A 20807-nucleotide genomic window follows, 5' to 3' on the forward strand; every position below is an offset into this window, starting at 1 on the left:
TGCGCAACCTTAACTAGTGCCTCTTCTAATGTTGATAATCAATTGGTTTTATGAACCAGATACCGAGTTGCTGCTTCACGGAAGACTTTACTCTCACCCCGGCTTTCAATGTGCATTGACGTTCATTCAACTACGTCGCCAAGACTACGTAAGCGCCAATAACGCTCAATTCCTTGATGTAACATGTAAACATTCTTTACTCTTCAAGGCTCTTCTGAATCGCGACAATGTGCAAGCTGATCTAGGTTTGCCAAGGCTCAAGTCTCAACGCCTGCCAAGTTGTTGGAGTAGCTCTCCGAATGGGTGGCCATCAATTGCGCGACTCTACAGCTTGATTATGCCACACTTTGTTGTTGTTGTTGTATTTAACGCCGTGGCGGCAAGGGCGCAGCCGCCCTTGCGGCCGACCTCCCGAGGGGTATATGGCGTGGAGGGCCGCAGGCTCAAGCTACATACTCTACAGTACACGCCTCTTCCTAACGTCCTCCAAGTCTTGCCCGTGGGCTACTATGTGTCCTGTTCGTCCCTAGTACCCGCTGGTTCTCTAGTTCCGTTGTGACCGTCAGATCCTCTACGAGGAGGGGGTCGTTGGTAGGGCCTAGGTCAAGACCTAGTCCTTAGTACCGCGGGCAGATCTTCTGGAAGAAGTCCGTCACGGAGAGAAAGGCCTGGAAGCCTTTAGGATCAGTAATTAGCCCCTTATAGTACCGCTCTAGGGATCCTATAGGTCCTATAGGCTCGAGTGGACTAGTGATTATACCACACCTTCAACAACCATTTGTTTTTGAAATCTCTTACGGAGTGAAAGTGGTAGAATTTGGCAAGATGGCTTGACTGTAGTTTTCTCACTTTCGTTGATGAATTGTTGATGAATGCAGCTTGTGCTTGTTAAGTGACATGATGTGCTGTTGAGATTCACGTTGTGAAACATTATTGACAAGCCATATACCTATGCCACATTCGCTATTTGCACACACAAAGAATAATCACTAAACTAACTTACACAAGGTATGTATGAGATGGCTTTTCGGGACATTGAATTTCCCTCGGAAACAAAACCGAAGTCTCAGTTAACGAATATGCTCTACCATTATCGGCGTGCCGGATACTACCGTGCGGGACAAGGTAAAACCCCATCTCCGCAACAATTCGGCAGGGCCCGGGGAACCCCGATGATCAAAGTCGCCGGACTGCATTGCTACTTTACTTTCCATCAGAACTTTGGCAGAGCACCTTTACCATTCAGCCGCCTCCGGATGACTTACCGACGCGTCACCTGTCGTAGGGTATATATGGCGTTAATTGCTGCCCGTAATTAACGGCGTCGTTTTTGCGACATCACCCATCGCCGGATAGTCAACCGCCGGATTGCCTGATGCCCAGTGGTCTGTCCATATTGTCGCAGGTCCGGTGGGCCGAGTGGACTATCTAGGCCTACAGGCTGCATGTAAGGTACGCAAGTGAAACATGTCTCCCCGGCTCTACCCTTCTCACGATCACTTACACACGCTCGTGGCTAAGAAGATTGTAGTATGGCGTAGCAACGCCATCCTCACCGATTGGCACGTTCTTGAGCTATTTGTTGCCGCTTGCCGATGTTTGAGCCTGTCATTCAATTCGCACGGATACTTGACAGAATGTTTCCGAGACCAAAAGACAAACCTCACAAGATGACACTAGTCCTTGTGCGGTCGGTGCCTCGATCCGGTGAATAGGCTGCACCCCCATCCTAGGAGGAGCGATCTTAACTTCTTAAAAGGTTCGAGCTAGTGAATGTGTAATAATAAGGGCTCATGCTCTTTTTTAGAATCGTGTTTGGGCAACCCTGTGACTTGAAGACCCTGTGTTCATTCTTCATAACCAGATCTCTCCATCCATTAAGCTAAAACGAGAGAGGCTGGATACTCATCAGCTTACGGACGGCTCCATATCCACGCCGGATCAACAACCGATCAATAACACACTGATAATGTTACTGTGAGCCCATTTTGGAACATCAACTGACTGCACCAGATGTATTGGGAAGCGGCACGTACAAGGCTAGGTTTGTGACTCGCCTGCGCGACCTCTGTCTTCCGGAATACCTCTCGCAAAGCGATAAAGCGGAGATGAACCTTGTATCAGAAGTAGCATAACGTCAAGCGATGTTTCAAACTCCCAATTGAGATGTGATGAGGGGGGTTGATGTAGGCATTCGAACCTACCGTGATTGTGAGGAGCTTTGCGCCGGGCAGTATCGCCTTAAATGGCCAACCACCTGCAAGCTCTTTATTGGCCTCAACTCTCTAGGAAAACGAGTTTAGCAACTATTGAACCTTCCAACTTGTACACGCTGCCTGCAACGGTTGAGAATTCAAGTGCCGTTGTCGCAGTCAGTCAAAGCAGATTTCTGGCGTACCTACGTGTATGCTACCTGTATTCTAAATATAGACAATCACTCCAAATCGGCCGAAAGCTGCAGCGATTGATTGACGCAGCGTGTGGATGAATCGAACAGAGAATTGGAGCTACTTTTTGTGAGCTTGAACACCATCTTCAACTGCCGGGTTGCTCGGTCAAAAATTTGAAAGACCTTGGGAGAATTCATTCTATGCAACCTCGGAACGTCGACGCTATGTGCTCTTTGTCTGTGAGTCATGCTATTTTTAGCAATATGTCGCGGTCATCAGATGTAGAATTTAACTCTGTTTCACTCCTGTCAACTGGACGTAAGTGGTTCGTGTGCAAAAAGCTTGAAACCAAAAAATTGGATAGTTCAACTTGCCGAAGCTCAGATGGGTTGCCCTGCGCCGAGTGTTGCAGCGACAGCACGAGTGGAACAAAAGCAATCCAAGTGGAATTCCAGGAAAAGTGTCTTATCAGAATAATTGCGACCAAAAGTGAATATGAATACATCAATGGCGGACGCCCCTGCATTCTCTAGCCGATTGCCAGGCTTGATACATACCATCATCCCGAGCGATCAAAATTATCTTCGCCTCTTTTTCACCCTTCAAAACATTGTGTCTCCTCCTCTAGACGCTATCACTTTTGTGTGACAGCGTAATGACATGGAAGTGGGAGGCATTCGGGTTGCGGTATAATACTTGGACAGATTGATTTTAAAACTTTTGCATCACTAACACATTTAGGACCGAAAATACGGACAACCGCTTGTTCAGTCTGACAAAATGGCAGGATTGTCATTGACTCGCAGAAAACCTCCACCGCCAAGACTGAATCTTGATCAAAGACACCAACACCAGGGACGACAAGCACCTCCACCGCCGCCTCCTCAAGGACCACCACCTCCTTCACCGCCGCCGCCGCCCCAGAAGGACCTCCCCCGCCTTCACCACCCCCGCCTCCTCCGCCCGAGGGACCTCCTCCGCCATCGCCGCCGCCGCCTCCTCCGCCTGAGGGGCCACCTCCACCCCCGGGAGGGCCGCTTCCACCCCATGGACCGCCGCCACCGCCATCACCTCCACCGGCATCAAGAGGCCCAACAAACACCGTCTTTGTAACCTTAGCACCACCAACAGTAACCGTAGTCGCAACACAAATCCCAGCAGCTGACCAAAACACGGCATTGCGCAGCGGAGATGGAGTGAAACAATACCAACCACCGGCTATCAACATCAACATGACCCAGGGCGTTCCAACTTTCACCGAGGTTGGGATCGCGATTCTCGGCTTTGTATCAGGAATAGGTAGGTGGAACCACAATAAGAGAATCTGCTCCAGCCCCTAATTCCTACATGCACTAACATGGCACTAATCTCAGTTACCATAATGGTGTTCTTACTGGCCGGATACTTCGTTTGGCGTAGGCGACGTCGTCGTAGACAGCGTGGGACGGAGCCCGAACCCGAAGTGTTGGACTTACGAGCCTATCAGGGGCCGACACATAATGACGGAAAACTGGGTTGACATTTGTGGTCTTTGCCACTCACACTGAAGCTTCCATTCAATACTCTCTCTAGGTTATGGCCTTCTTGATCCTCTTATCTTCTCCTTCCTCGGTATACTTACAATACTGCCACCTTCGTTGGAAGTTGCGTGACGGGGTGTGGTAATGCAATCAGATTCACACATTGTGACGAATCAGAGACAATCTTTTAATATCATAACTGTTTCTCAAAAGACATGCTGTGTTGAGATGGAATATTCGTGCCCCTGCGGTGATGAGTGCACGGTCTCCGATCTACTTGCAGACAACCCCTGAAAATGGGATTAGGCTAAGCACCGATGGAGGTCTTAAACTCTAGCTGTGTTCATCTCAAAGTAAATGCACTGCTGTAAGCGGTCTTTCAGCGGGGAAGTCGTATACAAATTTCTGCAGGCTACTAATCGAAAGCAGTGTGTCGCGTGGGAATTATTATAGGTCCCTTGGCACTCCTTGATGCCTTGGGATAGTTCTCCCAAGGCGCCAATTATCATCGAAAAGTTTGTGCGGGTAGTCATCACAATCCTGCACAGGAGGTCTATTCGGAACGTTTCTGAAATGGGAGCTTGGGCGATGGACTTGCACATTCCGCTTAGTCTATGTCGCAAAAACGACGCCGTTAATTACGGGCAGCAATTAACGCCATATATACCCTACGACAGTCTACATACACGAACCAAGGATTGATATCAGGAGAGTTTGCCGGGATGACACTTACTTAGTAGTTATTAAGAGGACGGCAGAATCATTCATTTCACACATCATAAAGCTGCATGTCGAAATTTCTTGGTCAGGTCTATATCATGGACCTTCTTTCTCACATGCCAACTCGACAAGAGGCTTCGTGCTGTTTGAAGATGAGGGGCTACCTACCGTATGACCCAGTCCCTGTCCTTCAGATTTTCTGGCATCATGGGTAGGTCATTAATTCCCGAAGGGTACTTTCACATTGTCGAAATATTACATTTGTGCGCGATGCATTCCAAAAGTCGCAATATTTTTGTCTGGAAACTAAGAATGCGGTTCAATCGCGAACTGGTAACATCCGAGGGTGAATGAAGCAGCGAAAATTTAAGTAACTGTTGGTATCACAGGCGTGATACATTTCCTCATGAGGGTGTATCTTCGGCAACAATCACGTCGATGTCCGTGATAATTGCTGTTGTTGTTCTTCTTTCTTCCTATTTACATTGTGGGCAGGGGTCGGTCGAAGTAGGTGGTGACGGCCTGGGTGGTTGCCCCACCTTAACCGGCCGTGATGACTAAGCCGGTTGTCCCACTTCGCCCAGGGCAGGCGCCAGCCAGCCCACGATACCTGCCCATTGCTCCTTATCAGCCTTGCCGTTCCGACAGTAACTAACCACAATTCAAGTTTCAAGGACTTACATCAGTATTCATGTGGTCTATGCTTGATAACATGTCGGATGGAAGCGAACCGCAGGATGATGTTTTGGGATCGTTCATGTAGGAAGGCTGCTCTTTGCGTGCTCCTATTGGCCTGCAAAAAGTGTAGATCATACATAAGAGTGGGCCGATTGACTCGGCAGATCCGTAGAGGACAAGAGTGCAAACTTTCCCTACTGCGTACTGAGTGCTCCGTACAGCAGGGATTTGATTGTATTCATGGCGTCACCGACAAGTTGTGTGTGCAGCCTTACGGCACGAGCTTTCAAATTGCTCGCACGAGTCAGACTACCCCAGCAGCGGCCAATCATCGGTACGGCCGACAGCTGGACAGGACATTACCGCACTGACAGATTTATGGCAATTGATTAATTCAAGGGATACTCAAGGAGTGGCAGGCCCGCCAAGCCACAATGTTATGGGATGTGACGGTTAGTCAGGGTGGCCAGCGGAATATGCATATGTGAGTGAGCAGAAAAGAGCGTCTATTCGTACTAAAGAGTGGATGGAATCACCACAGGCTTGTGGGCCTAATGCTATCCTAATAAGTCTTGCAGAGCTAGGACCAGGTGGAAATGACAGTCTGGCCTGTTTCGTGATGGTCAGACCATTCCGAATGGGTTATGTCCATGACTCGCGTAGAAGCATGCATGGATTCTGTCAGGATGCCAGTGGTGAAGGATGCTTAATTTGGGCATAACGGCTTTGATCAGAACCTGGCCAAGAAAAGATAAAAGTAGCGCCACACGTGGCGCTGCCGATTACTGCCCCACGATACCGCTTTCTACAAGCCGATTACCCGTCTTGTACAGTATATAGATACGACCCTTATACGGGTCTTCCACTTAGAGGAATCAAGCCACTTTCTACTATATATGTCTTCCACTTTCTTCCTCGCTTTGTGATAGGTTTTTTTTTTTCTCTGGAAATGAGATACGAGTAATGAGCCACTTGTTTCTTTAGGAGTTCAAAGATGGGACTGTGCCCATCTGATCACTCTAACATCTTCTTTGACCATTGTGGAAACATCAGGGCTAGTCTCAGCGAAGTGATGTGTCTCTTCTACCCACACCACCTCTTTTTGAGTACACGCCCGGCCTAGAATGGTATTTTTGTGCGTATATCTCCCAAACTTCTTGTATATGAGCCAGTGGACGTCTAGCAATATGCACGACCATAAAGTCCATTCCTGTATCGTCAGAAAGACGGCCCAGCTCGGATGACCCTTGGATAGGCCAACGTATCCGGTAGAATCTCGGATCTCTTTTCACGATATGGATCCATCGATCAGCTTTTCTCCTCGGCAGCTTTTCGTCGTTATTCTGTCGATTCAAGCGCAGTGTCTTAATCATCGAGTCTTTCACTCTGTACGAACGGGCATGAAAAGAAAAGATGTATTAGGCATTAGTGCTCGAAGCTAGCTCCCGCCTCTTCCCAGCGCTTCCAGGCATTCGGTCATCTTGAAGCAGGCAAGGCGAGCCACGAGTGAGCGAGTTGATGGGAGACCGACCCAAAAAAGGCGTCGGTCCAACAACCGTCGACTCCCCGGCAGAGGAGTCTCGGCCCTTGGCCGAGGAGCAAAGTCGGCCCGAGACACTGCTCGGGAATTTTTGAGTTCTCAGGATGAGTGAGAAAAGACACCATATCCGGCATATCACATGGCGGTATCTTACTGATGGCGACAAGTGCTGCGTGCAGTCCACCAAGCCACTTTAGCCTCAGGTGAGTTGAGATCGGGCGCTTTCTTCGTTAATTCTCGGCTCAGGTTATGGTAATTGCTCTTTTCGGGATAGACCCCAAGAGGTCTGGAGTTAGAAATGACGAAAGAAGGCGGTTGGTCGAGGTTCGTGGTATCTTGACGCAGTTCTTTCTGGCATTTGAAGTGAGAAAATCAGAAGGCGTCGTGCTTTCGTGCGAAGAGATGCATAAATCTTTACATCACTCGTACAGCAGGCCGCAGAAATAAATACCCCTGTCGTCAATGTTGTTAGCATGCATGCGAACTGTCGGGTGATAAGTGGTTTTGATTCTCAATGTTGGTCCTATTGTATTGGCCTTCGTAAGTCCGAGGGATTGAAAGCCTGTTCATCACTATGGCATCTAGCTAAGGTAATTACCCAATGTAGTGAAAGTTACAGGCCCTGGCAGGTGATTGCCATGCAAGAGCGGGTATTCGGGACGTTGGAATATGACTTTCTTGAATTGTAGGCAAATCTCGGAACGGTCTTCGAGACAATCTGGCGCAGCACAGTAAGTGGATTGAATACTGACGGAAACTATATGTACCCACAACTACCTAAATGCAGTAGAGGGATCTCTCTTTTGTATATGGCGCAACGGTACAATTCCGAATTCTGTCACTTACCTAAGGACCAGGGGCGGATGCGAATATGTGTATTTGACAGAATTCGGAATTGTACCGTTGCGCCATATACAACAGAGAGATCCCTCTACTGCATTTAGGTAGTTGTGGGTACATATAGTTTCCGTCAGTAAGCACGTAGATTACCCAAGGGCAGAATAAGTGGACCTGTCCGGCACAAAACAGTTCGGGATCCGGACTTGCTCCGAGCCAAGGTTTCTCCGAAGGCCGAAGTCGACCTCTCGACTAGGTAAGGTTCGGTGGGAACCTGACACCGTGATTTAGACGTCACGGCAGCAATTGCCTCGCCCTTATTGCGTTTGAGATTCCACAGCCCCGAGAATTTTGCCCGGATCTGGCAACTCTCAATATAGACTATCTTAGGGTGATCTGAACGTCAACGCTTCCGTCACTCACTGTCAACGCCCATCTGTCGTTCTCGATGGACTCATCATTCCGTCGATCTCCGAACACCCCGAATGATGACCGCTTAGCCCTCCGCGAACTCCTCAAATCCCGGCAACGGAACCGCAATGGCGTCCGTGGTAGCCCTAAGTCGTGTGTACCATGCCGTGAAAGAAAGGTCAAATGCGACAAAGAGTTGCCGTGTTCGACCTGCGACAAAAGGGGACACCCGGATCTATGCGAGTATGAAAGTTCTACACACAGCGCAGCATCCCATCCAAGCCGAATCAATCAATCAACCAATCAATCCAAGGCCATTTCCCCATTCAATCAGACAAACCTACAGCGCCGAAAGCTTGGCTGACTTGATCAAGCTAACGTTGCCCGGAAAAAGGAAAATCCGGGCCCCTAGACTAATCATAGTTCCTGAAATAACTTTCAAAAAATAAAAAAAAGTCCATCCGCGTATGTTACGGACGTCGAGTTGGTGATGCCCTCACGTTAACAGGTGGCCAAGTGGGGCCGGTACTTCCTGGCAGTACTAACCTGACTGCTAGGTCCTGCCAGGAAGTGCCAGTAAAACGCGTCGACAGCCGACCTAGCCACGCGCAATACTCTCGACGCCTTACCTTACGCCATATGGAAGGGCCGGCGGTTCGTCAACGTTGACGCTATCTCGAGGAAGGGTAACCGAGGCCGTACCTCTTGGATCACAAAAGAGGGCATCTTTGTCTACGAGATCCTTGCCAACGGCGTGAGGGGTAATGCCTACTGGGTTTGCCGACGCTGCGACGAGGCAGGGTTTCTAGACTAGCCCTTCAACGCTAACGCCACATCTGCTGCTGCCAGGCATCTCGAGAACGAGCACTCCATCTTCCGAGGTGGCAAGAAGGCTGGCTATACGTCTTCTGATGAGGCTGACGCCCCTGGGCCTCCATCCAAGCGCCACCAATCTCTTCCTATCGCCATACCTAAGCGGACAACTACCCAGATCGAAGAGCTAGCTGTGGGATTCCTCGTTGATACCAGCAACCCTCTCACAACGTTCAGCAACCAGTACTTGCAGCACATGCTCAGCCTATTTAATCACGACGTCAACGCCCAGATCCGGTGGTCGAGATCTAGCCAGAGGGAACAACTTCGACGACTCTACATATCCAAGAAGGAACAGATCAAGACCGAGATACAGAGGGCAATCTCGAAGATCCATATATCGTTTGACTTGTGGACCTCACCCAATCGATACGCTATCGTCGCCATCTACAGCTACTTCATCAACCAGTCGGGTAAACAGACGCAGTACCTCTTAGGTCTCCGCCGCCAGCCTGGTGCTCACTCTGGTGAGAATGTTGCTACCACGATACATACTGTTATGAAGGACTGGGACCTACTCAACAGGATTGGTGTGACAGTCTCTGACAACGCCAGTGCTAACGACACTTGTATCAAGGCTCTCTACCCATCTCTATCACATTTATATACAAAAACTGACGCTCAACAACGTCGAATTCGATGCTATGGCCACATCCTCAACCTCGTTGGCCATGCCATCATTCATGGCGTTGATGAGGAGGCATTTGAGGAAGAGTCTGACCGTCTTATTAACGCTGGAAGAGTGAAAGAGGACCTAGCCTACTGGAGGACTAGGGGCCCAGTCGGCAAGCTCCGGAACATCATCAAGTATATCAGATCATCGCCATAACGTTCTGAGTGCTTCTTAGCAATTAGTAACGAGGCTGCTGATGATGATGATGCCTTTACTCTGTGGGAGGAATCGTCACAAGAGCTGAATCTGATGTTGAGTAACACTATTCGATGGAACTCGATATATAACATGATCAACCGGGCCCTACTCAAACGTACCTAGATCAATGGTTACGTATGCCACACTCTGGGCCTCGAAAATGACGAAGATTATGTCCCAAGTGAGGATATCCTCACTAACGAGGATTGGCAAGTCCTCGTCGAGTTGAATGAGGTTCTCGAGCCCCTCTATAAGCAGACTAAGAGATGTGAGGGCTGGGGCAAGGGTGACGGGCATGGTCGACTCTGGGAGGTTCTGGCAGGCATCGAGTATCTCTTGGATCGACTTGAGGACTGGCGCAAGCTCTACGATACCCTTACTACCGACGAGATTAACCTCACGGCTACCCAAGTATCCCAAAGTCTTTCATCACAGCTATCTCGACCAGCAAGGGCATCGCATCGATCTGCCAGAACGCCAGTCTCGCAGACCCCATCAATCAACAGTATCCCAACTCATACCCAGTCTGACTATATCGCTACTTCGCAGCAGAGTCAACCGCGCCGCCCCCAGGGTATTAACTTCGACTCTCACGGATACTTACGCCTATCGATTATTAATGGTTGGCAAGTACTTAACAAATATTACCTCAAGCTTGGAGAGTCTCCTCTCTACGCCGCAGCAGTGATCTTACACCCTGGCCGGGGCCTACGATGGCTCAAGAAGCGTTGGAACACCCCAGAGACGCGAGGATGGCTTCATGACGCCCAGAAAGGACTTCGAGACTATTGGGAGCAATGGTATGCCGAGATGACTACCCGTCCTAAAGAATCAACCTATCCAGAGCCTCCTCCAAAGCCTCCGCGAGGCTCTTTTGTATCGACCGCAGTTCCTCCGAGGGTTGAAGACTCTGACTATCGTCAATGGTTAAACAGCAGCCTCCATGACGCTACTATCGACGAGGTTGACGAGCTGGATCGATACTTCACCCTCTCAGTTGCCCAGCCCGTCGACGATCCTATTCAGTGGTGGATTTCACATCAACAGACCTTCCCAACGCTCAGTAAACTTGCCCTCGACGTCTTTGCTATCCCAGCGATGGCGACCGACTGCGAGAGGGCATTCAGCCTTGCCAAACTTACGCTGACGTCACAGAGGCTATCCATGAAACCATCACTGCTTGAGGAGACACAATGCCTCCAGAACTGGGTTCGAGGGGGCAGCGTTGCTGTTGGTGGGCATTACTTCAAGCGGAAGGGTTGACGGAGGGCAGGATGACATCAGAACATCAGATAATGTAAGTTTCTGACGCATAGAGACATCGTGAGAGCTTCACTGACTTCCTAAATAGGTAATATTAATCAATTCAATCCAAGCCAGTCAAATCAAGCAAGCTTCTTGTGAAAAATCAGTCAATCAGACAAGCCCGTCACCCAAGCTTGGCTTGATTGATTGGTATGCAGCGCTGTCTACACAACAGTCGCTTGGTATCCTGCGGTCGCCAGCAAGATCTGCGAGAAGAACTTCTGTAGTCATTTCAACTCCGAGCAGATCTCAGGAGTTCGAGGAAGCGGACGCGATCAGTTTGGGATATTGTCGAGGAACGGGTAGGAGATCACATCCCTAGTCAAGGAGCCCATAACGCACCCAATCCACATGCATCGGCATCGTCTAACAATATGTCCACTGCGCACGAAGGTAGTGACCGACTATGTCTAGCCGATAGTTCGGTGGTAGGCATGGTCAGACGGCGCTCATCCCGGTCTAGAGAGGATCCAGCTCGACAATCTGCTTTTGAAACAGGCATACTACCTCTCCTTGGCGTCAGCGAAGAAGCGAACACGTCCGTATCGTCCTACCAGTCTCTACCAAACGATCAAGACATTGTCAGGCTGTTTGAAATATTTCGCCGTCGCGTGCACCCCTTCCACGTCATAACTTGCAATTTAGATGCCATCGAGCAAAGAATTTGCCGGCTGATCAACGCAAGGGGAGGACCGGACTTTGGTTCAGAGTTGCTCGAAGACCCCAGGTGGCTGTCTCTACTTCACGCCATCTTGGCGGCTGGAGCTCAATTCTCCGATATGAATTTACAAGATCGTCTTGCAATGTCTCAACGACATAGTGGGTCCTGAATCGGCCCATCATTCCATCCACCTCGACAAGATGCTGATCAGCCACAGCGAAGCAGTCGTTTGATCTCCTACCATCGACAGATTATCTCGCGGCTCCATCCAAAGAAGCCGTTCACACACTCCTTCTCTTAGGGAATGTGCTTCAAATTGATATGAAACCTCAGGCAGCTTGGGTTCTCGGGGGCACAACCGTCCGCCTCGCGCAATGCCTGGGTCTTCACAAGAAGACAGCCCATCCAACAAAATCTCCGCTCCCGGATGAAGAGGCAAGTATTTCAGGTACATCATATCTGCGCCTTCTGTAAAAATAGAGTTATTAATTAGTGGTCAAATTGGCAATTGTTTGGCAGGATGCCCTCCTTGCGCTCGCTTTTGGTCGCCCACCAGGCTCCTATGAGCTGGATTGCGAAGGCGATTTACCTCAGCTCTCAGAGTCTGTCGAAGGCTCAAGTCTGTCCTATCTGCAAGCTATGAGCTGGCTATGTCACGTCACATTGCGCCATCTCTCGTTCCATTTTCAATCGTCACTCAGGCCAGTCTCAGCACTCGACTCTATCAAATCCATCGAAGCCTGTCTTTCGCCCCACTTAATCGATCCCACAAGAAGCGCGGCAATACCGCAGATTCAAGAACACTACGCTTTCGAACTTCACCGACATTTTGTCGTAGCTACTCTTTGTCGACCTTCGTAGCGAGGAGTGGATCAACGGGGATCAGTGAATGTGACAGGTCGAACGTCCTCGAGCACTTTCGAGAATCTCTCAAGCGCAGCGTCCGGGCTTATGTACGGTTGAGGTCAATTGCAGGACATGCAAGCCGGTCTTGGGCCTTCATTCATAATGGGCTAACGTCGGTTCTTCTCTTAAGCTTAATGCGAGAGACAAGGTATCTTGCCGAGACTAGGACCCTGCAGGACGAGCTCATTGCAAGCTTTTCAGAAGGGGAAGTCGACTCCGCCTTGCTCACGGAATCTGGCACCAATGGCCAGCTCTCAGGCACACTCCAGAAGGCTTTGAAAGCTCTGCGGACTCTTCGAGAATTAACGGAGCGTGATGTCAGTTCGCGTGGCTCAACGCTGGAGAACAACAGCCAAGCCATTGCAACTCCTGGTAATCTGCCCGCTGTCGGCGAAAGGCCTGCAACAGGCCAAGATAGTGCGTTTCGGGTGTCGGAACAAACCGAGTAAGTCAACTTCACTCTTGAGTCTCTAGCACGAGTGTTAACAAGCCAGCTTTTGGGACATAGGCGACGCTCAGTGGGAACTTCCCATCGATTTTGACATGTCTCCGCTCGGAGCTTTTGACTACATCATGTCGGATCAGAACTATGAAAACGATTCATTTCTGCCCACTCTAGTGTGAAATTGAAGGTTCTGTGATGGGATTATGTAATCATTTATTTCCCTTTTATCATAACGTATACTTTCGTAATGTACGGAGTATTGCACCATATTTCATGTGGAAGCGAATCCAAATGACTCCCAACACTGCAACACTTTCTCCTGGACATCAACCGGGTACGACTCCTGGAAGCTCGCAGCTTCCCAGTCACGGCCGGTGGTGTACTCGGTTGGCATTAGACAATCGGAAACAACCTTTCCCCCCATGCGAATGTCACCGTTGCCGTGCGACATGTATGGAATCAACGGGAAGCCGCGGACGTCCTCAAAATGATATTCATCCAGGTCAGGGCGGCAGCGGGTGGAAAAGGCCCAGATTATGTCCTTAAAGTTGTACACGTCGATGTCGTCGCCGACAATGACGAGGCGGTGGATCGTGTAGCCGACATTATCGTTGAAGACCACGTCGCCGATGGATCGGCAAAAGTCCTTCGCATTGGTCTTCATGGCGCGAAGCTTCTCGGTGTCGACCTGAAGGGCGACCCATGTCACCAGCGATTCGAAGGGGGAAAAAGCCTCCTTGATGGACAGACCCTTTGGCTTGAGGAGAAAGCCGATCTCGGCGGCGGCTAGGGGTCCAATCATGGTGTGCTGGTTCGCGTCAGTTTCCCACTGCTGTCAAAAGAGGGTATCAATAGTGACCTACTGTCTCGTCAGTTAGTCGGCCGCAGTTTGAGACCGGAAGAATGGCGTCTTTGCGGTGTGTGATGAGGTCGACCCTGTACTTCGGCTGGGTGTGCGCATCGCCAGGGAAGACATATCTACAAGGATCGTCAGTATCTTTGAAGCATTCTCACTAATAATTCGAACCGGTCACATACCCGTGCATCTCTCCGAATGGACCCTCGGGTGCCGTCTCCGTAGCAGAGCAAACGCCCTCAAACACAATCTCCGAGTTGGCAGGGACGTGCAGCCCAACGGTGCTCCGACCAGTGATCCGATATACTCCGCCTCGGACAGACCGCCCGGCAAAGGCATGCTCGAAGCCATGATGGCAGCCGGCGGCACACCAAAGACCAGCGCCCACGGCATATCTCTACCATCCTTTTTCCACCTTTGATGGATCTGCCAGATGTGCTGCGGTTCGATAACGAGCCCCGCGAGGTGGTTTCTGTCGTATACCATGGCGCGAGCGATGGACCAGTTCGTCCACTTCCCGTCCGGCGATTGGACAATATGCATACCGTACGTCTGGATGTACTTTCCGCCGTCAGACCGGTGCAGCATCGGTGCCGGCAATTTGGTGAGGTCAAATTGCTTTGGAGTCAAGCGAATCTCCTTGCAGGACCCGGTATCCGAGACAACGGGAGGGATTGGGGTCGAACTCTTGGCGGCAATCATCTTGTCAAGTATCTCCTTCATAGTCGACGTGGGAGGGAGACCGAGGTGTCTCGCCAGTCTTCCAAAACGCTGGGAGGGGTCGGATCGCAGCGAATTTGGCGCGCCGAGGATACGCCAGAAGCCGTTTGCATCTTGACCCTTGAGCCTGTTGAAGAGGGGTGCTCGTTCATCTGTCTCAACAACTTTGCGAATGATGGCGCCGACTTCGAGATTTGGGTCACATTCTTCGTTGATCTCGACGAGGTCGCCGTCGGATTTGAGTGCTTCAACAAAGGAAGGGAAGTTTAGGTGCGGGAAATCTTGGGAGCTTGATGGTGACATATTTACCTCCGCGGATTAAGATTGGAGAATTGAAGGTATATGGAGTCCAAGTGTGAAGAAGATTCGATTGGTACATGTAGTTGACGGTAGGTTGTAGTTACTATGCAGCTGATGTAGGTGGCCATGTCGTGTTGATATACATCGCTTCCATCGACACCGGATGCTGGCATGAAGTACGGTGAGCCGTGGCGTTGATGCAATCTCCCCGAACTCGCCGAGACGTGGGCTCAGAAATCCCCGAGCCAGTATGGAAGTTGGTCATACTTCGTGCCGGTGCCGGAAGCCGAGATTGTGGATTATCTCAGTGGTTCCCGTTCCCATAGCTCGGACATTTCAGCGCCCCTCCATTGGCCACGTTTGAACTCATTGGCCATGTCTGAACTCTCCGATTTCGCCGGAAAGACCTATCGTCCATTAAATATCCAGGCTATTATCGCTCGAGACTTAAAGTGATCCAGAGGTGAGGAATTATTCAACTGGTCCAAACCAAATTTCAAGCACTTTTCGAATAAAAACATACGATAACTATACCTACGGCACCTTCGGCAAATCACACTTCAGAGGCCCCACGTCGGTGAACGCCTTTGGAAAACTACCAACAAGAAAGTCATCAACGAAATGAAAGATACAACACCTCGCAAAAAAATCATCGTCGCCTTGACAGGCGCAACAGGTGCGCAGATCGGTATTCACATTCTCCAGACCCTCCGACGGCTCAACGTCGAAACGCACCTCATCATCAGCAAGTGGGCCGCCGAGACGATAAAGTGGGAAACCGATTACACTCCCGCCGCCGTGAAAGCACTTGCAGACCACGCCCTCGCACGATCTGGCCGCGCCTATCGCGAGCGGCTCGTATCGCGTGGATGGCATGATTGTCGTTCCATGTTCCGTCAAGACCCTCGCTGCGATCAATGCGGGAATCTGCGATGACTTGGTCACGAGGGCAGCAGATGTTTGTTTGAAAGAGCGGAAGAGGCTGGTCTTATCTGTGAGGGAGACACCGTTCAGTGAGATTCATTTGAGGAATATGATGGAGGTTACGAGAGCAGGAGCGATTGTTGCGCCACCTGTTGTAGGATTTTACACGCGGCCGTCGTCAATTGATGATGTTCTCGACCAGTTGATTGGAAGGTTGTTAGATCTTTTCGATCTAGATGCGAGAAACTTTGAGAGATGGGACGGAATGCGAAAGAGTACCACAAATAGCAAGTAGGTAATATTGATTTTCATCGACGATACACCAGGGCACCTTCGCCGGATGATAGTAGTGGGTGGGTGAAAAATCTAAACACTGCGGAGTGTGACGAGAGCAGGCCGGATGTCATCTCTGGTACAACTAGGAGTCGACAACAAGTCCCAGTACCTTTGGCAAGCTGACGTCTAGGTTGGACCACAATAGGAGTCAAGTCCAGCAAAAAGCTGATCCCATCCAAATGTGTTGGCGTCCCCAAGGAGGTCGTTCCACAGGGTGTCGAGACCGAGTGCATCTTCTCCAATCAAACTAGAGTTCCCAGTTCTAAAGCCATCATCAGAAACAGACCTCAATCCGGCTATGGTGCCACGCCGCGGGTCCATCGGCGGCTGTTGGTATTCCTTTCACAGGTAAGTTGGTTCGAACCGTAGGGTCCTGTGGGTGACGAAGTATTAATATCTCTGTAATGATTGATTCTGCGTAAGGAGTAGAAGGGAGATTCCAACCGGAGGTTGGGTGGGTAGTCGAGGTCTAATTGTACTCCCTCGAGGTGGCCCATGCTCTGCCCTTACTCGCGGCCGAATTGGGCTTCCAATCCGACAGCGGCATCATCTGGCCGATCATGCTGGAGCAACTGCTGGACAAACGGCAGATCAGTTTTGGCTGGACGACCGGTATGCGTGCCCGGATCAGTACCTAGGTACCTAGATTACTACGGGCCGAAGCTGTTCCTGAAATACCCAAAGTTCATGTAGGTCGGGGGATTGATGTTCCGCAGAGCCCAAGGTGGGACGAGATCTCTGGTATGGCTCGTGCGTGGCTGGTAAATGTGGCTTTTTGTAGCGCAGGTTGGGGAGTAAAAAGATTTCCAATCCCATGGAAATGACCACAAGCTGGCCTCGCACGATCTTTCTGGACAATCACTTGTTCCCCTTTTTTGCTTCTGTCACTCGTTTCATCAAAATGCGTTAGTCTATTCTTTGCGTACACCTGTATTGACTTGTTCTTTTGCCAGGCGTTGCCTGAGCCTCACTTTCTGACCAGATTTCTCGGACCTGCTAATCCGAATGAGATTGGCCAACTGACGAAATTTTGACCTCCCTTACACTGCGTGCCGATTCCGTGGTCTGCGTCTCTTGACAGGTCGGGACGGCTCGGAATGAGCCCATCGCTTGAATGTCCCACCAGTTCCACATCGCCGGCGCGAGCCACGCTCTCCTCGACCCATGGTCTCAAGGAGCGGGCGTGGTGAGGGACGTCCTCACTCGGTGGTCCGAGCTCGACATCACACAAATTGGCTCCCTGGTTGCCATAGCCGGCACCCTTCCTACGGCTTGGAGACTGATGCAATCTGCCTGGCGGGAGGCGTATAGTTGTCTTCGGCGCTTTTTCCTCGCTTCTGTCACAATTCCGGGCGGTGACCCGGTCAACCGGAGCGTCGTGAAATGGATACTCTCCAACCGGCCCCAGCATTGTCGTTCCTTCACCGGCCGTACCGAGGTCACACGCACCAACCCAGACCGTGCTGCCGCTCTAAAGAAGACGCGCCATACCGTTCAGTACTGTCCTCACTGGAACAGACGGTGGCTCTGGTTCGGAGGCAACTTTTTGGTCGTCACCCGTGCCATTGGAGATTTCAATTCTTCGCTATCGGACCCCAGCTACGATGGAATCGGAGGCGAGGACCTGACCATCAGCTGCTTCGGGTGGTCGGCGCATCCCGTCCAGAATTTCATCGAGGCCTGCCGCGAGTACGCCGACAGGCAGACACAATACTTCGTCATCATCTACTCCCGCGACCGTTACGGCATGTCATGGAAACCTAAAGCCCGCAAGCCCCTCCGCCACCTCGACACCGTGCACTTCGACCCCGGCGTGAAGCAGGAGTTGCTTGCTGATATCCGGAACTACCTGGATCCGAAGACCCAGATGCGCTATCAAAGCCGGAGTATGCCGTACCGGAGAGGCTACCTCTTTTACGGCCCACCTGGAACTGGCAAGTCCTCGCTTTCTGTGGCGATTGCTGGCGAGTTTGGTTTGGATCTGTACGAGGTTAAGATCCCCAGTGTGGCAACTGATGCCGATCTGGAGCAGATGTTCCAGGAGATTCCGCCGCGATGTGTGGTTCTTCTTGAAGACATCGATGCCGTATGGGTGGAGCGTTTAAGCAACCCCGAAAAGATCAGCAACTGCAATGGACGCGCACATTCACCGGAGAGCAGAAATGTGCCCAACTGCACTCTCTCCGGACTGCTGAATGTTTTGGATGGTGTTGGATCGCAGGAGGGCCGTATTGTCATCATGACTACCAACCGACCTGAGCAACTCGATAGTGCCTTGATTCGTCCCGGCCGCGTCGACATGAAGGTCCTCCTGGGCAACATTAGCCCGAAGTCAGCGGCGGACATGTTCGTAAGGATGTTCTCTCCCGACCTAGGGTGTACAACACATCTGGGAATGGAAGAGATTGAGAAACTTTCTGTCCAGTTTTCCAGCGCGATACCGGAAGACACGTTGACCCCATCTCAATTGCAGGGGTTTTTCCAAGTACATTTAGAGAGCCCGCACGATGCCGTCAAAAACATCGCCAGCTGGGTCGAACAAGAACTTGCAAGAGCTCATTTCAAAGAGTTCGAGTTTATAACTTCCAGTGGGAAGGCCTAGAGGTGTAGTAGCTAGCTAAAGTACTCTACTGTGCTATCATTTGTAAAATTAGATGTAAACACTGGGTGGAGTTTCTTTTCCTTTTCTTTTCGGTTCTTTTTCGTTTGCCGCGGTTATTTAGATGAGGAGAGAAGGGCCTGCGTTAGATGATAGCAGTAAATGCATTTCTCAAGTCTAGCTTTTCAAAACTATGGTCGACGTAGCTAACGGCGCGCAACGCATTTTCCCTAATATAAACAGCCTTGCAACGGACAATGGCTGGCCCATTTATCCAATTTAGGTGGTCTATGTTCTTCTGTGATGCGATGCTTAAACCAGTGCTTGTTACCTGCTTGATGTGCCTTAGCATCCTTGACCATAACATGTTCACATTCCCAAATCCCAAACCCTGAACTACTATGAAATAAATATACCCAGTACCTCCGCATCAATAATAATCGAGGTCGTTCTCCGGAATGTCGTGATTCATCCCATCGGTCTATTGGTAAGCTTTTCGGTTACAAACGCAGGGTCCTCCGTGCCCAATGTGGGATAATAAACTCACGAGCCCAAAAGCCTGAATATCCGAGACGGCAAAGGAAGCTTGAAAGTATCCGAGAACGAAATCGTCGTGCATGAAAGGCAAGAGTAGCCGGGATGCTCGTGCAGCGGCTTTCCATTTTGTCGATATGGGCAGGGCCATGGGCGATGAGCATGTCTCTGGCCTCCGGCTTTTGTTGTCACCCGCGTGCGTATCCGTAGTCACCTCGGGACGACGCCTTGGTGGATGCTGCTTGTGCCGGGTGCACAAGAATGGAATTTGCAGTAATAAGTTTCCGTATCCCTGTGATGTATGTAAAGAGACAGCTATGTAGAGTTCACGGAGGGCTGTTGGAGCCGATGCGAGAGTGCATCATCTCATCGGATGAAACCACTCCGAATCTACAATTATGTCGACTTTCCCCCTTAAACGGACATCCGACGAGGGCGAGTGGAAAGCCAAACTGCCTCGAATGTCCTCAACCTTAAGCAAAGTCAAACCATGGCGCTGCGAATTGGCGCCTATGAGTGGTAGCTATCGTAGAGAACAGCGGCGTCACGACACGTGCTTAGTCTTGAGCCAAGAAGTTGCCCAACCAAAGCATATTTCTGAAGTTTTCTCGTGAATAAGCAGGTTCTGGAGAATGTAGCCCTTCCTTGCTCACTGTCATGCCCCCAAAGCCGCCGTTTCTGCAAGCCTTGGTATGCTCCTGATGCACACTTTGGGCTGATTCGGAGAGCAAACCTTCCTGCCCGTCACCAATCAGCTAGGCTCAAAGCATGCCCTGTGAAAAGCTGCACTTTTGTCTAACTTTCAACCATACTAAGTCGGAAAATGATTGCCGTATGTAGTCCAAGCGTTAGGCGACATTGGAAGAAGAATAAAGAGGGTTCCATCCCACTCCCGATATCTTGCAATTGGATGTATTTGATCTTACATGACCCGCATCTCATCTCAGGTTAACTTCGCAAAGTCTACAATTCAGCCCCAGTAATCATGTTCGTTATGCGAAACCTTTTTATCCTGCTGCCTTTAGCTGCGGCATTGCCTTCGTCCGACTTCGCGCTGAACCCTCTTGTCCGCCGACACTGCGTGGAGCCTAAGAATTGCGGAGCCACTATCCAAGGAACAATGTGTAACTTCTGTTGCGCAAAGGATGTGAAACCCGATAGCACGCACTGCAAGTCTGCGAATGCGGCGTGCCAGGCTGGTGGAAAGCCTGACGGTGTCACGTTCAATTGTGATGCCGATTAAAAGAGAAAAGTCGGCTGGAGGTGAGTCGATTTCCAAGAAACATAGGTCATCATTCACCGCTGATGGAGTTTGATAGATGACAGGGACGTCTCCCGGCAAGACTCTGGACGCTAAAATGGTCGTCGGAGCACTGCCTGA

At 50.4% G+C, this 20807-nt stretch overlaps 9 protein-coding genes across 9 annotated transcripts; 5 read left to right on the forward strand and 4 right to left on the reverse strand.

The window, feature by feature from the left end:
- Positions 1 to 845: 845 nt before the first annotated feature.
- Positions 846 to 4074, reverse strand: BDP81DRAFT_446367 (uncharacterized protein; the record flags this gene model as incomplete). Its single annotated transcript, XM_060592053.1, has 13 exons — positions 846 to 963; positions 1004 to 1108; positions 1266 to 1276; positions 1505 to 1516; positions 1663 to 1748; positions 1918 to 1963; positions 2037 to 2114; positions 2205 to 2285; positions 2403 to 2413; positions 2948 to 3014; positions 3124 to 3672; positions 3785 to 3919; positions 4012 to 4074. 13 exons carry the CDS (start codon positions 4072 to 4074, stop codon positions 846 to 848), a joined length of 1362 nt encoding a protein of 453 aa, XP_060450086.1.
- A 2170-nt stretch (positions 4075 to 6244) lies between these two features.
- Positions 6245 to 6497, reverse strand: BDP81DRAFT_505022 (uncharacterized protein; the record flags this gene model as incomplete). Its single annotated transcript, XM_060595638.1, has 1 exon — positions 6245 to 6497. A coding segment is annotated over one exon (201 nt), but the record flags the coding sequence as incomplete, so codon positions are not given.
- Positions 6498 to 6784: 287 nt separating this feature from the next.
- On the reverse strand, positions 6785 to 7024 carry BDP81DRAFT_310224 (uncharacterized protein; the record flags this gene model as incomplete). Its single annotated transcript, XM_060583621.1, has 1 exon — positions 6785 to 7024. A coding segment is annotated over one exon (240 nt), but the record flags the coding sequence as incomplete, so codon positions are not given.
- A 991-nt stretch (positions 7025 to 8015) lies between these two features.
- On the forward strand, positions 8016 to 8403 carry BDP81DRAFT_419049 (uncharacterized protein; the record flags this gene model as incomplete). Its single annotated transcript, XM_060589738.1, has 1 exon — positions 8016 to 8403. A coding segment is annotated over exon 1 (270 nt), but the record flags the coding sequence as incomplete, so codon positions are not given.
- A 3176-nt stretch (positions 8404 to 11579) lies between these two features.
- Positions 11580 to 13161, forward strand: BDP81DRAFT_458254 (fungal-specific transcription factor; the record flags this gene model as incomplete). Its single annotated transcript, XM_060593390.1, has 4 exons — positions 11580 to 11964; positions 12024 to 12245; positions 12300 to 12663; positions 12693 to 13161. The coding sequence occupies 4 exons, from the start codon at positions 11580 to 11582 to the stop codon at positions 13159 to 13161; spliced, it is 1440 nt and encodes a 479-aa protein (XP_060450090.1).
- A 267-nt stretch (positions 13162 to 13428) lies between these two features.
- Positions 13429 to 15036, reverse strand: BDP81DRAFT_446369 (uncharacterized protein; the record flags this gene model as incomplete). Its single annotated transcript, XM_060592054.1, has 4 exons — positions 13429 to 13989; positions 14021 to 14135; positions 14196 to 14263; positions 14305 to 15036. 4 exons carry the CDS (start codon positions 15034 to 15036, stop codon positions 13429 to 13431), a joined length of 1476 nt encoding a protein of 491 aa, XP_060450091.1.
- Positions 15037 to 15654: 618 nt separating this feature from the next.
- BDP81DRAFT_458256 (flavoprotein) lies at positions 15655 to 16252 on the forward strand (the record flags this gene model as incomplete). Its single annotated transcript, XM_060593391.1, has 2 exons — positions 15655 to 15803; positions 15886 to 16252. The coding sequence occupies 2 exons, from the start codon at positions 15655 to 15657 to the stop codon at positions 16250 to 16252; spliced, it is 516 nt and encodes a 171-aa protein (XP_060450092.1).
- An 863-nt stretch (positions 16253 to 17115) lies between these two features.
- Positions 17116 to 19164, forward strand: BDP81DRAFT_419062 (ATPase). The gene has a single exon (XM_060589739.1). The coding sequence runs from the start codon at positions 17408 to 17410 to the stop codon at positions 18893 to 18895; it is 1488 nt and encodes a 495-aa protein (XP_060450093.1). The 5' UTR covers positions 17116 to 17407; the 3' UTR covers positions 18896 to 19164.
- Positions 19165 to 20510: 1346 nt separating this feature from the next.
- Positions 20511 to 20669, forward strand: BDP81DRAFT_281301 (uncharacterized protein; the record flags this gene model as incomplete). The annotated part of the gene is made up of 1 exon (XM_060583006.1): positions 20511 to 20669. A coding segment is annotated over one exon (159 nt), but the record flags the coding sequence as incomplete, so codon positions are not given.
- Positions 20670 to 20807: the final 138 nt, after the last annotated feature.

The sequence above is a fragment of the Colletotrichum phormii genome, assembly GCF_030913505.1.
Source record: "Colletotrichum phormii strain CBS 102054 chromosome Unknown BDP81scaffold_3, whole genome shotgun sequence".
In the NCBI taxonomy this organism is placed as follows: domain Eukaryota; kingdom Fungi; phylum Ascomycota; class Sordariomycetes; order Glomerellales; family Glomerellaceae; genus Colletotrichum; species Colletotrichum phormii.